Source organism: Acartia tonsa, chromosome 3 (assembly GCF_053477335.1).
Source record: "Acartia tonsa isolate MP-2025a chromosome 3, ASM5347733v1, whole genome shotgun sequence".
In the NCBI taxonomy this organism is placed as follows: domain Eukaryota; kingdom Metazoa; phylum Arthropoda; class Copepoda; order Calanoida; family Acartiidae; genus Acartia; species Acartia tonsa.
The window spans coordinates 4,792,074-4,807,529 of NC_137262.1; the positions used below are offsets into that span (position 1 = coordinate 4,792,074).

Here is a 15,456-nt window from a genome sequence, read left to right on the forward strand (position 1 = left end):
ATTTACTTTTATCCCAAAACACAAAAGTGTACAATTGTAACCAGGCTTTTTCCATAAAAAGCGCAGCAATATTTTAAATTGAATAAGGTTGACAACATCCATAAAAGCGAAGTTCTGAAATCAGACAGTAGAACAAACGAACATTAACATATGTAGAGTGTCAAAACTTGATTAAATAATATGAAATTTTAAGTTTAAACAAGATACTGTTCAAGCACATACTTACATTTTTTGGACTGGGTCATAGAGAAGCTTCTGCACTTTTTAATAACGATAATAGACTTGCTACGCTTTTTTAAATCGTACCTAGCTGTTACAGGAGTCTTCATCTTAAGTTCGAAATCAATAGAAAAATTACATATATCATGTAAATATTAATGAAAAGTGCTAAACCTTACATTAAGTATAAGACAGAGACTCATCATTTGATCCTTAATATTAAGGTCAGTTTATTTTTCAAATATTTAGCTCTCTTCTATTATATACTTTATGAATGTTTTTTGTTCTAAAAAAATGCTTTACTTGTATAAACAAGAATATTATATTGATGCTTTTCTATCAATGTCAAACTTGATCTGATAAATCATGCAATCTGGTTCAAATCCCTCTACCCCCAGCATTTCTTACCATATAATGAAAACTATCGGCTGCGCCCCCTAGAAGCCTCTAGGGGCTCTTAAGGTAGGAGGGGGGGAAAGTCGACCTCATCCCATTTTAATTTCAGTTTCAAAGGAGTAAAAAAATTGGTGGGGGGAGGGAGGGGGGTCGAGACACTCTCCCAAAAAATAGTTTCAAACCTTCCCAGGACCTATAAGAAGCTTCACTTTAAAGGAGAACAATATCGGTTCAGTGGTTAGCAAGATCCTTTGATACACAAACAACGCTTACTACTTTATATAATAGGATATCAGTTTATACGCAGTGCTCCTCAAAAGTTGGGAAGTAAATGACCATACAAAGAAATGCGTGGTGCGCATTTCGCCTTTTTTCTTCAAAATTCCTACTTATTTAAAGCAAACTCAAATAACTAACCGTCGCAAAATTGTACAAAAGTAACTTTTAGTTGAGGAGGAGGGTGTAAAATGTCGAACATTTCCAATAATAACCCCCTCTCCCCCTAGAAAAAGAAAAACGCCCAAAAGAAAAGAAAAAAAATTGCGGTTTGATTAAAATAAATTTTTACATTTTGAGGGGAGTTTAATTTGGTTCCTTTTTATAATCAAGGAAAATGCGAAAAGTTACCATAGAAATTTCAGGTTTAAGAAAACCAATTGCGCAAAATTTCTCACTAGTAAGTTTTCAACCAAGTAAGGCTTTGGTTCAAGCTGCAATGAAAATCTGCGTCTTCATGTAAGTCATTTATTTCATACAGTTTTTTAAACGCAACATCTAAGGTCTAGGAGCTCTGAGGCTGTGGATGAATAAAAATTGTAGCTGCAATTAGGGTTTTTCTATAATTTAAAAAATATTACTCTTGCAACGTGTATTTTTATGAGTGAAGCTTTTCTGTGGTTAAGGTTGGTTCATTCGTTCATACGTCCGTACCAGTCAGCTCATTTTGATAAATTAGGCATGTTAGAATTGTCCTATCAAACTTTGCATGAAATTGGAAGCGTAGTAGTTCAATACTCGTTACCAGAAAGTCCGTACGTTCATTTATAACATGCTGATTTTAAGTTTTTTATATGATATAATTATCCTATTCACTGATCTTTAAGATAATGATACCTAGGACAACAAGGTACAGTATTATAAGCAGAGCATCTCTATTATCAAATCCTAAAAATGAAAGTATGTCCTTTTACTGTGTTCTCTATTTATGCAATTATGCAACAAATTTTGTTTGGACTTTAAATTAATTTTCTAACACTCTAAAAGAGTTTTGTTCGTTTGTCCTTCCTTCTGATTTTCGCTTGTCATCCCTGTTATTACAGGAAAAATGCTAAAACTTTTCTGTTTTTCAGATATTCATTTTTTTTTTTAATTTTATCTTCTTTCTCTGGCTATTTCATGTTTGACCGTAAATTTTGTTCAAAATGCTTCCCTTATATTTGACCTAAACGTCCTTGATTATATACTAAACCTTGTTAAATTCAAATTAGTTTTGTTCTCGTGATGGTCCATGGTGTGATGGGATTTCCTCAAAGAAATACTGGTAATGACTTTAGTAGAAATAACCAACAAAATAAGGACCCCTGGAATGCAGTTGGAACTAATGGATATGGGTCTCAAAGTTCCAGATCTGCTACTGGCAGCGTAAGTATAATTATCATTAAAAATTTCGGATCATAGAAAGGAAAAAAAGTAGCTGGTTTCGTCGTATTTTCACAGTAGCTTTTGATACTTTATTTTAGGTTTGGTAAATATTAATGATTGCTCCGCATGGTTAGGATATAGGGCCCTCAGGGTTAGAGCCCCCCGCAGGGGCTAGAAATAGGAGGAAAGCTAGTGTGAAAATACAACGAAATCCGCTACTTTGTTTTCTTTCCATGATCCAAAATTTAAATATGTAATCTAAATACTGTAACCCCATAAACATACAAAAAGCATGTTGTGTTGTCTGAATTAAAAGATCTCTCAAATGGCTCAGGGGATTTTGATTCACCATTAAATTGCAAGAAAGTTTTTAAAAATCTCTTATTTATTTCAATGAATGATTGGGATTTAATAATTTTGTGCATCATAATTTGGGATACGGTAATTTTTCGTTTTTTGTCCCATAGTAAAATCTCTGAGAGATCTTACTAGAGAGAGATATATTTAAATTTATTTTAGGCAGGTAGTACAGTTATAAAACCTTCGTGGCCTTACTGGGGTTGAGAACATTGCCAACAAGAGCCAAACAATTTTTAGTGAATTTTTTCATTTTTCTCTTACTCATATTTTACAATATAATATATAAAAATATTATTAAATTACAATAAAATGTATGAACAATCTATAGTGATTTTGATTTTTTTTCATCCAAAAGCTGTTCTACAACACAAAGGCCTTGACATTCAAGGACGACATATTTACATCAATATTTGTCGAGTGTCAGAAGCAAAGTTACAAAGGAGGGTGGGGACACCCTTTGTAACAAGACCTTAACACAAAGAACCTAACCAAAAAAATGCAGCACCTTTATTTTGCATGGCAGTTGTTTTAATGATGTACAATGAAGAACTGTGAAGTAACCGCCGTTTTCTGCTGATTTATTGATTTGTATCTTTGAGACCAAAATTCTTTAGATTTTCCCGTATATAATTGAACTTGACACTTTTTTATTGAATATTTCGAGTATTTTTTAGCGTCAAATGAAAAACTATAGAAATCCAAAACTGAACACATAATACGCCTGGGTATCCAATAAGTGATAGTGCACCATCATAACTTACTTTCAGGGATAGACATATGGACGGACGTATGTACATTACAAGTTACAAAGTGGCTGCGAGCAACTAAAATATTTAGTCAGTTTCTTTAATCAAAACTAAAGACATCATATTAAAACAATAATTATATTTAAGTAATTTATTGACATTTTTTAAATTTTATAAATATTAATCAAAATTAGCACCATAACCAATCTTTTTGTAAATAAAATACATAAATAATCATAAAATTTTAGTATACAAAGTATAAAAATAAAAATATAAAATTCTCATATAAATGTCATTGTTAATAAAAAAAAAGAATATTTTTTTAAACTTAACAATAATTAAGTCAACATGTTTTTTAAGGTTCATTTTCTAAAATCAATACGGTAAAAAATAACTTTATAATGATGACTATGAATTTAAATGCATTGTTATTTTACTAACTTTAACAAATACAATACATTAATAAAAATTCAAAAAAAAAATGCTTTTAGTATTTGTAATAGTTCCTTTTCTCCTTTGAGAAAACTAGAGGTCTCAAAGGATAAGACAATGGACGATAAATTGAAACACGTCCCAAATGGTGATAAAAATTTTTCTGATGTAACTAACAACAAAAAATTAAATTGAAGAACACAATTTTCAAAAATATCTTGGCTATTTTACTTTGGGTACCAGTGTCTAATTTACAGTCCATTGTCCCCTCCCTCCCTCGCTAGAGAAAACTTTGTTTAGAAGAATCCAATGGAGGATTTACCACCTGGAGGATTTCTCACACGAATCTGGGGCTTGGAATCTATGGCAGGCTTGTTCTCTCTGTCTCTTCTAAAACAAAATAAGATTATTAAATATGTTTACAAAAATGTGGGCCGTTTCCCTTAAAAGAATTGTTGATCACAAAAATCTACTCCCATTAATTTTTAAGTAAATTAAAAACAACCATGGGGGGGGAGGTTTGTTAGTTTATTACTTTAGGTAGGTTAGGTTGGATTATCTTGGGTATTGAGTAGCCCTGCAGTGTTATGAAGGTATAGGGTTAGCCATAGGAAGAATATCCCCCCCCCCCCCCCCTTCATTTAAGATTGTGGAGGGGGAGGATAAGTGCTCGACAGGAACAATGAGAGAAAGCACTATAATGTTTAATAAGTAAGCAATTAATTAAAATAATGATAACCCCCCCCCCCCCAACAATTCCGTTTCTGAGTAATTGTATTTCATCCTAATATAAAAGTAACACGATGCCTGACTGTGTGTAGCGAAGGATCTGACTATTCGCTAAAGCGATAAGGTTCTAATGAATAGCTATATTGACACTTGTGCTGAAATAAATCAGCATAAAAAATATCTTATCGTGAAACCTATGTATCAAATGCTGTGTTAAAATCACACTATAGTGATACCAAATTTTACTAATTTTTCAACTTTTTAGAGACCTAAAAGATTTGTTTTTCGATTTGAATAATAAAAAATTCGACTAAATTTGTTCGGTGGGGGGATGGAAATCCAGAACTGGCTACCAAATAATGTCTGAAGTGTACTAAAAATCAAGATCCTAGCCAGCAACGACATGCGAACCAATACTTTTATCCTGTCTTTAAATTGTTTACCTCATATCATCTCTGGATGAGAAACTATTCTTTTGCTGAGGAGCTCCATTTTCTTCCTCATCTGTTTTAGGATATGGACCAGACATGTCCACATACATGTCCTACAAATATAGATTATTATTCCTGTAACAATTAGATACAATTTTGCTGTGATCCACCATTCTCATCCTAATATGTTTTAAGATATGGACTAGACATATTAACATACATGTCCTACAAATATTAATTATTATTCCTGTAACAAGTAGGTACAATTTTGCTGGGTGTCCCATTCTCTACCACATCTGTTTTAGGATATAGACCAGACATAGACATGTGGGCTAGAATTGAATCAAGACAAAAGTAAGTGCCGAGCCCTGGGACCTATGTATGGTGAAAATAGACATAAAACCATGATTTTTCCAGGTAAAACCAAAATATTTCAGCGGGGGCTTTTTGAGAAAATTAGATTTAAAAATTTCAAATTTTCACCACACAATTTTATGTCTATTTTCACCACACATAAGTCCCAGGGCTCGGCACTTACTTTTGTCTTGATTCAATTCTAGCCCACAGTGAATTAGATACAATTTTGCTGTGATCCACCATTCTCATCCTAATATGTTTTAGTATATGGACCAGACATATCAACAAAATTTAAATTATCTACATTTCAAACTTGGCTACAGTTAAGAAAGCGTAGCATCTCTATTAACATGGAGCTAAATTTTAAAAGTGTAACACTTTCGAGGCTCAGATAAAGATATTCACGTCAGCTGTCTGTATGTTAATTATACGATGCTTTCCCCGAAAGAACCTTATTTTTAATTTTTTTACCTATGCCTAGCTCCTATATAACTTAGTCTGACCTATTAAAAAAACAAGAAAAAAAAACAGCCCACTTCCCTTATTTTCAAATAATTTGAAAATCATGAGGAGAGGGAGGTTCCGTTGCTCGACTAAGCACCGCCAAGGTTTGGGGAAACCGCAAAGGTTTGTTACCTGTTCAGAGCGTTGTACTGGCACCCACAGCTTCTCTCTTGCTTCCTCTGCTATCCTCACTCTAAAATATTTTGGTATTTTAATTTATCTTAGATATCAAATTTAATATCTAGATCATTTTAATGTCCTTACTAATGATAATAAACAAGAACATTGACAAAAATCTTCAAACTTGAATAAGTTTTTATAACCAATATAACCTATTAAGGACGAGATACGCCACGAGATCTTATTTTGCTGGATCTCTAAACCAAATCTTGCTAATTTAGTTCATGAATATATGGTCCTTTAATTAGATAACCATCAAATGGATTGCACATCCATTGTCTAGTCATAACTATGTCATGAGTTATGAGTGTTTTGGGCCAAGGCATTCCTCCTACTCTAACTATTTATGACACGCACCTAACGTAGCAGCAGTTTGAAACGTCTTATGTTATGACGCGTTTATGGGCCGAGATTTTAACCTAAATTCTTTGAAACAACGAGCAGATGCGATTCTTTTTATGCCACGTTGGCGAGTTTTAATACAGAAATAATCCTAACCTTGCCTTTTAAAATTAGAATTACTTACTTTTCATAGACATACGGAGAGAATGGGGGTGTGGGGCAGAATTTCCCCGCCCCCTTGGTCACCTTCACCTCCCCATCTTCTACCACAATGCGTCCACGGGAGATAACCCAGTCAGCTATACCTTGGACCTAAAATATAACTACTTGTACATTTTGGTTGTAGTATGAATCTAAGTAGAAAGGTTATTTCTATTTCCATAACTACCCAACCGATAGAGTTCACAATATTAGGGAAACTTCACATGATATCAGACAATTTTATTTCTAGAATTGAGTATTATAACGTGTTTAGGCTATTTTTCTATTCATACCTGCCTCTTAAAATACAGAGCTTTATATGACGCAGCCACTAGTAATGTAATAATATTAAGTAAAAAGTTAAGAAAAATGGATTAAAAGATAAACTATGACTTTGAAAAATGTAGAGAAAACTTATACGGCGCTTTCCCTAAAGAGTCTTGTTGTGCACAGAAACCCCCACTCCTCTTATTTTTATATTAAATTAAATCGAGTATGTTTTCGTTTGTTTTTTATTACTATAGTTACTAAGTTAGGTTAGATTATATAGGGGACTGGATAGCCAAGAAAAGTTAAGGCCCCGCTGGGGTTAGGCATAGGAACAAAAACTTGCATCATCCCCCTCTTAACTATACTTTCAAAATAATGAGGAGAGGGTTACCATGCCCAATAGGTACTTTGAGGGAAAGTACCAAAATATTATAATATGAAAAAATGAAGTACATGAAAAAACAAGATATATGAAATGAAAATACAAAAATATTACCTAAAAGTATGAATAAAAATATTTCAAGAATTTAAATTTTCTTTACCTCATTTACTTCAGGCAAAGTTTTAAAAGTCTTAGACAAGATAAAAAGACTAAAAGAGTAAAGGGGGTAAATTGTAAAAAGTTTTTAGGGAAGATTAGTTAAGAGTAAAGCATTTACGGGATGTTTTATAAATGTATAAAATATACTTATAAAAGCGAAGCTACTCTGTAGTAGATTCCTTAATTCCATATGATCGTCTGTATGCCCCTTCGAAACTTTTTTGAATATTTCGGTTCCAGGACAACCGCAGAGGTGAATTCTTAAAAAAAAATTTACCCACTAATCGCTTAGTGGGGCACAATTGTTTTTGTAAAAAATCCTCCAAAATCACATAAAAAATCTACAAAAATTAAATGAAATCTTATGTTAATAACCCTTCTATGATTTTGTTCTATTTTTGTAGATTTTTAATGTGATTTTAGAGGATTTTTCACGAAAACAATTTTGCCCCACTAAGCGTTTAGTGGGGAAAACTTTTTTTTAAGAATCCACCTCAGGAGTCCCAAACGTCGGAGTGGAAAAACGCAGGAATAATTTAATAAAGTATTTCTATATAGATTAGGTTAGGTTAAGATATGAATGTACAATTAAGCCCCCGCAGGAGTTAGGCATTTAAAAAACCTAAAATATGGTCTAAAATGGGTTAGGTTAAGTGTCCACTCCGACGTTTGTCCACTCTGACGTTTGGGACTCCTGCGTTTGTCCTAGGTCTAATATTTCCTATCACAATTTGCATCCATTATACAATAAGTATGCTGATAATTTTATGAAAGACGTTAATTTATGTATTTAAAATCTTATTTTTATAGAAGGAAGTATCTTACACTGTTTTTTTGTGAAGATTCTACAGACCTATGAGTATCTACTCTATAAATTTTGAGTAAAATGTTTGTAAAGAAATTGTCCTAACTTTTGTGATTTTTTAAAAATAGCTAGTCGGTGTTTTTAGTAAGTAGTAGATGTAAAATGATCCATCGAATTTAGATATGCAATCAGTTCTTTTTTTGTAGATCTCTTATTTTTGAAGTAATTTAAGTTTTTTTTAAATCAAGTTGGTTTTAACGCAACAAATAAAGAAGAAAATTGCCATTATGAACAAAAATAGTAAGATCTTTAATTTGACACCTTACTTTTTGAATTCTGTTGAGTTTTAAAGTCTTAGACAAGATAAAAAGAGTAAAGGGGGTAAATTGTAAAAAGTTTTAGGGAAGTTTAGTTAAGAGTAAAGCATTTACGGGATGTTTTATAAATGTCTAAAATATACTTTTAATAGCAAAGCTACTCTATAGATTCCTTAATTCCATATTTCCGTCTTTATGCCCGTCTGAAACTTTTTTGAATATTTCGGTTCCAGGACAAACGCAGGAGTCCCAAACGTCAAAGTGGACAAACGCAAGAGTGTTAAATTATTAATTTAATAAAGTATTTCTATATAGATTAGGTTAGGTTAAGATATGAATGTACAATTAAGCCCCCCGCAGGAGTTAGGCATTTAAAAAACCTAAAATATGGTCTAAATAGGTCAGGTTAAGTGTCCACTCCGACGTTTGTCCACTTCGACATTTGGGACTCCTGCGTTTGTCCTGGGACTAATATTTCCTTAAAAAATTTGCATCCATTATACAATAAGTATGCTAGTAATTTTATGAAAGACATTATTTTAATGTATTAAAAATCTTATTTTAGATAGAAGGAAGTATCGTACACTGATTTTTTGTGAAGATTCTACAGACCTATGAGTATTTATTCTATAACTCTGTCTGTAATTGTATGTCATCAATTCTCCCAAATATAAAGTAAAATGTCTGTAAATATGTAATATTTTCATAAATGGCGAAATGTTTTTATTCGACACTATGAAACACCTATTACATTATTTAAAAGAAATGAGGTTTACCAGGGAGTAAAGAAAACTCACAGATTAATAAGAAATCAGAATATTGTTCAGGTAGTTTTCTTTCAAATTAAATATCCAAAAACTTCGGGATACAAATCCTCAAAATTGTTATCCCGTAGATTAAAATTACTGATTTGGGTACTACCAATTAATTTTTAATAAAGTTACCCAAAGTTAAATCAATGAACAAGAAAACCTAGTTATAAAACTTTGGGTACCAGTGTAACTTACAGTCCAATGTCCCCTTCCTTCACATTAAATGTTGCTTTACAAATGAAATATTCTCTTAATTTTATTCAGTGAAAAAAGTTTAAACATATTTCAAGTTCAAAGAAGAAAAGTTTTACCCACCAAACTACTTCCTCTCACTTCCACTTTCTAACCAAAACAAACACAGTGTGGAAAAAAAGTAATAAATTGGAAACATGAAACAAGCACATAAAATCATTGATGGAAATTCAGAGCGATTTATTAAGCAAATGTTCGGTGTTATAAATAGAAAAAGAAAAGTAAAGTAAATTATACACTCGATGCTCATTTTTATTAGTTTTTTTTAAATCAGCTGTCTATCTTGCAAAGCATCCGAGAAAGTCAAATTTTCCAAAGAGCCTAACTACCAATGTTCACAATTCATGTTTCATAATTACAAATTTTACGCCACAGTAAAATATTTATTTTAATGTACAGAAATGTGACAAAAGCGCAAAGGTTTTCCTGTATTACATAATTTTTCACTCAGCTATATTATTTTGCTTTTTAGTAATGCTCAACTTTTTATTATTAAAAGCGAAGCTTTTCAATAATTAGGGTCGGTCAGTCCGAAGTCCGTCCGTCCGGAACGGATAGCTTTCTTCGTTAATTTAGGCAGGTTAGAATTATCCTATCAATTACAAACTTTGCATGGTGATTGCTGTGGAGTTAGGTACGATTTAGAAAGCGTAGCAACTGTACAATCGTTATCAGAATGTCTGTAGTCCATTTAAACATGTAGATTTTCAACTTTTTTAAAATCAAATTTTTATGTGTTATTATTATCCGATTGATCTGATTTTTGAAATACTAATTCCTATGATAATAAAGTGCAATGATATAAGAGTAGCATCACTATAATCATTGAATCAAGTCCTAAAAATGTAAGTATGTCCAAAAAAATTATCCTGTATTTAGGCAGTTTTTCAACAATTTTAATTTGTTTGTATTCTTATACATTTATATTCCAATTATTCAATTCTGACACTCTACAAGTGTTAATGTTCGTTTTTCCTACCGTTCCAGATCTTCGCTTTTGGATGGATGTTATCATCCTTGTTTAAGATAAAATTAAACTTAATAACAATGCTGTGTATCCTTATATAAAAGTAACAGGATGTTTGTCTATATGGTTCTCCTATACAGCGAAGGATCTCATAAGACCAGGGGAGGATGTTAGCTAGTTTTATCTACCCAACATAAATGGCCCCAAGGACGTCCAATGGAGGGGGGGGGGTAAAGGGGTGATAACCACCACTTCCCCCCCCCCAAAAAAAAAAAATTAAATGCTTGGACGTCCTTGCCTGTATGATATAAAGATTTCTTTTCAAAATAAAATTAAAGTGGAGTGTTGTGCTTTCAAAGGAAGCTTCAAATGCACCTTTCAAACATTTTCTAGATTAATATTATTTGACTAATCCTAAATAAATAGATAGACAAAAAAATAAATTTCTCTTTCGTTGACATATCCCTTGGAATTCTTAAGATAGTTGAAGGCTAGAAATCAACCTTATTTGACATTCACTCAAAGCCCCAAAAATAATGGACTTAAAAGTGTATTAAACTGTATATAAGACATTTGCGAATATATTGGTACCATTAATTTGCCTCTGAGATAAAAAAAAGTATGTTTTTTTGATATTTTTCTCTTGCAACAAATCAAATTTCAAATTTGAGTCACCAAAAATGCTAAACTAATTTTTGCTCTAGAAGAATCAATTTTTGGAGTTAGAAAGTGCTTAATACCTCATTTTAATCGCCTGGCATTGCTTTATAATATACAGGTAATGACTTGGTTGTTTATAGAACAGCTGACTAAAAAATCGAGGTTTTGTGATAAACCCACTTTTGTTGTTGCTCCATAAATGATATTTTTTTTCCCAATTTTTTTTGGCTGTAAAGAAGCTTTATATATTCATATAACATCCACCTAAATTTGACTTTTGGTATTTTATTTATAACATCACCAGAGGGAATTGAATTTTGGAAAAAAATATCAATTTATATTTTACACTGCTATGCATTGTTCTTGTTCTTGTTTCTAAAAAAAATTTTTATTATAAAAAAGAGAATTATTTAACGCTTCTATAGGTATGTTTATCATTTTTCTATGCTAAATATAACTATAATTACACCATTTTAAAGTTAGACATCTTAACATATTAACACAATTATTGAATCGGTCTGTATTATTAAGCTGGCAACCCTTAAAACAGCTGCATTTCATTATCCTATTATATATAGTAATTATTATATGTATAAACACACTTAATTTTTTAACTTTTTATTGATGAAATACATATGTTTTTCTATAAAAATAGATCATCAGTTCCAATTAAGATGTATAAAATAAGAGTTATAAAAAATATATATATGTCAATGCATTTTGAATCCTTTTAAAAGACTAAATAAGAAAGAAGTGTTAGAAAATTGTGCCACCTGCAGGGTTTTTACTGCTTATATCCTCTTGGGGTTAGGGGGGAATTAGCATCTTTATATAAAAAGGGGGAGGTGTTTAAAGAGAATTTTTAAAGAGAAAAAAATAGGTCATATTTTATCATTTGCAGTTTTACAAATTAATACATGTTATATAAAGCTTTTTTGTCTGTAGCTTAAGATTTCGGTAAAGTATAAGGCTATTTTACTAATTTCCTTACTCCTTTAATTACAGAGCTGCTAGATGTTTGGAGCGCAGCTGCTAGTAAACAAACAAAGTAAAACGATTCCTGAATAATTGATTTACAAATTTAAAAAGCAAAACATTTTTACAATTAGGATGTGTATATCCACACCATGCACAGTGCCTTCTAAGGTGCTTTGACTTTAGTGTCAGAACCTAAATTGGGACATAGTGCATTTCATTACTCTAGGTTAGGTAACTTTATTTCACTTTTCAATAAAATCTAAAATGCAGCGGTTTTTGAGAAAATTAAATTTGAAAATTTCAAGTTCAATTTTCACCCACTAGGAGTTACCGTATAATCATAACAAGAAAAGCAAAGATTATTTATTTTTAATTTTGAACAAGTTTGCTCTAATAAATTTCTTCATAAAACCACTCCTGAAGTGATGTAATTAATGGCTATTTTTATCAATTGCTTTGCTAAGGTCACAGAAATTCAGCCTTAAATAAATCATATATAGGGAGGTTTTATGACTGACTTTATAAAAGCAAAGTTGTTCAAAATATTAAATAAATAATCTTTAATTTTCTTGTCATGATTATGCGGTAACTCCTAGTGGGTGAAAATTTAACTAGAAATTTTTAAATCTAATTTTCTCAAAAACCGCTGCATTTTAGATTTTTTTGAAAAGTGAAATGAAGTTACCTAACCTAGGGTAATGAAATGCACTATGTCCCAATTTAGGTTCTGACACTTAAGTCAAAGCACCTTCGAAGGCACTGTGCATGGTTAGCTCTTATTGTTAATTCAGGCGTTTTAGAATTAATCTTAAATGTTGGAAGATGATTTTTGTAGCAGTAAGGTACTTAGCAACTTTATAATCATTACTTTATGTAAAGGGATGTCCCAGTGGGGGAGGGGGGGGGGTTAGGGGGTTAAGGGTTATTAATTAATTTGGGGCAACCCCATAATTTTTAAATTTTTAATTTTTAATCTTCCCCTCTCCCCCCCCCCCCAAAAAAAAAATATAAAAAGCTTTGACGTCCTTGCCTTTTTTATATAAAGATTACCCCACAAAATAAACATGGGGATGCCCAAATTTCCCTCCCCCCTTCCCCCCCAAATCAAAAAGCTTGGACGTCCTTGATTATGTAAGCTCATTTAAAACATACTGAAATCAATTTGTGTACAACAATTATCCTATTTAGTTTTTTAGTAGTGAAGCTACTCTATAATTCAAAATATTTGTCCGTCCATTGTCTGTCCATTCATCTGTATGTCTGTCCATTGGTATGTCTGTCTGTCTGAGACAGAAAGGGGAAAACGAGATTTTCTTGGCTTCTATAAAAGATAGAAGGCTTAAATTTTCATGGATTGAATATTCTCTCTCTCTATCAATACTCCATATTTTCATCAAGTTTCATTAGGATTTGCCAAAAAACTGGGGTGGGCTATATCGATTCCTACAATTCAAGTTTTCATGATTTTCTCTGCTCCTGTTCAAGATAGATGGTTGAAATTCAGGGATTGAACACTTTGATATTTTGCATAATTTTATCAAGTTTTATTGAGATTTACTTATTGGGGTTCTACCTCAAACATAGGAGTCCCAAAAATCGGAGTGGACAAATGCAGGAGTCCCAAACATCGGAGTGGACAAACGTAAGAATGGGACAAACGTCAGAGTGGACAAACATCAAGGTGGACAAACGTCGGAGTGGAAAACATTGGAGTGGACATTGCTTAAATAAAACCTAGGAGTGTCTACTATTTTAATAATATTACAATTTTGAAATTTTTTATACCCCTGTCTACAAAATAATGACTATGGCTGCAGCGCTCAGCCCCCTAGCCTATATCCTAACCTAACCTAACTAAGAAAAGTAACGGGACGAAGGTAGGGGGGGCTGTGTTTGTAAACAAAAATTCAAAATTGAAAAAAAAGTTTGGGACTCCTGTGTTTGTCCACTCCGACGTTTGTCCCAAAAATCCTGCGTTTGTCCACTCCAACGTTTGTCCCACTCCTGCGTTTGTTCCACTCTGACGTTTGGGACTCATGCATTTGTCCCTTCAATGTTTTTCCACTCCTACATTTGGCATGGAACCAATTATTGGTTGGGGTGCTAGTTTGATTCCTAGATTTGTAAGTTTTAAGGATTTTCTTTACTCCTATTAAAAAAAATTTAAAAGGCTGGGTTTATACCCCCCATAATATATTAAGGGGGGTGATTACCCCCATCCCTAAAAAAATTACCCTTTTACAAGCACCTCCCCCTGGATACTCCTGCACTCACCCTTGTAGTTACTAGGCCAACTTTATGGTCTCTGGTTTCAGGAAGCCCATTCAATTATGAGAAGTTCACATTATAAGAGCACTCTTATAGCATCCTATCTATTAGCATTACATGTGTAATGCATTATAGACAGACAGATAGATATTGTGAGGGATCCTACACTTTATAACACCTTGTTTTGCATGGTAAAAATTGTTCCAATAGTTCTTGATATTGATATTTTATTTAAAAATTACAATAACTTGAATATAATGATGTTTAAAAAATGCTGGAATTATAGTTATATTTAGACTAGAAAAATGATTAACATACCTATAGAAGCATTAAATAATTCTCTTTTTAATTATAAAAATATTTTTTAGAAACAAGAACAAGAACAATGCATAGCAGTGTAAAATATAAATTGATATTATTTTCAAAATTCCAAAACTATCCAGGGTCCTATAGGAAGCATCCATAAAACACAGAACTCAATAGGTACTGTAATTGTCGAAATCTTAAGCTAAAGACAACAAAGATTACTACTTTATATAATAGGATAATGAAATGCAGCTGTTTTAAGAGTTGCCAGCTTAATAATACAGACCGATTCAATAATTGTGTTAATATGTTATGATGTCTAACTTTAAAATGGTGTAATTATAGTTATATTAAGCCTAGAAAAATGATAAACATACCTATAGAAGCGTTAAATAATTCTCTTTTTTATAATATAAATTTTTTTTAGAAACAAGAACAAGAACAATGCATAGCAGTGTAAAATATAAATTGATATTTTTTTTCCAAAATTCAATTCCCTCTGGTGATGTTATAAATAAAATACCAAAAGTCAAATTTAGGTGGATGTTATATGAATATATAAAGCTTCTTTACAGCCAAAAAAATTGGGGAAAAAAATATCATTTATGGAGCAACAACAAAAGTGAGTTTATCACAAAACCTCGATTTTTTAGTCAGCTGTTCCATAAAAAACCAAGTCATTACCTGTATATTATAAAGCAATGCCAGGCGATTAAAATGAGGTATTAAGCACTTTCTAACT

The 15,456-nt window shown here is 32.0% G+C and overlaps 1 protein-coding gene and 1 long non-coding RNA gene across 3 annotated transcripts in view; one reads left to right on the forward strand and one right to left on the reverse strand.

Annotated features, from left to right (window-relative positions):
* Window positions 1-1,284: 1,284 nt before the first annotated feature.
* LOC145313107 (uncharacterized) lies at window positions 1,285-2,941 on the forward strand. Its single transcript, XR_013877247.1, has 3 exons — window positions 1,285-1,350; window positions 2,103-2,256; window positions 2,776-2,941. It is a non-coding gene; the product is annotated as an uncharacterized LOC145313107 (long non-coding RNA).
* Window positions 2,942-3,498: 557 nt separating this feature from the next.
* Window positions 3,499-15,456, reverse strand: part of CRMP (Collapsin Response Mediator Protein) — a 33,192-nt gene continuing 21,234 nt past the window's right edge. For both annotated transcript variants that reach the window (XM_080152375.1, XM_080152376.1), the window contains 4 exons: window positions 6,522-6,649; window positions 5,948-6,008; window positions 4,967-5,067; window positions 3,499-4,184 (listed from right to left, as the gene is read on the reverse strand). In XM_080152375.1, the coding sequence (XP_080008501.1) occupies window positions 4,091-4,184; window positions 4,967-5,067; window positions 5,948-6,008; window positions 6,522-6,649 (384 nt within the window). In that variant the 3' untranslated portion in view covers window positions 3,499-4,090. The remainder of the gene's footprint in view (window positions 4,185-4,966; window positions 5,068-5,947; window positions 6,009-6,521; window positions 6,650-15,456) is intronic.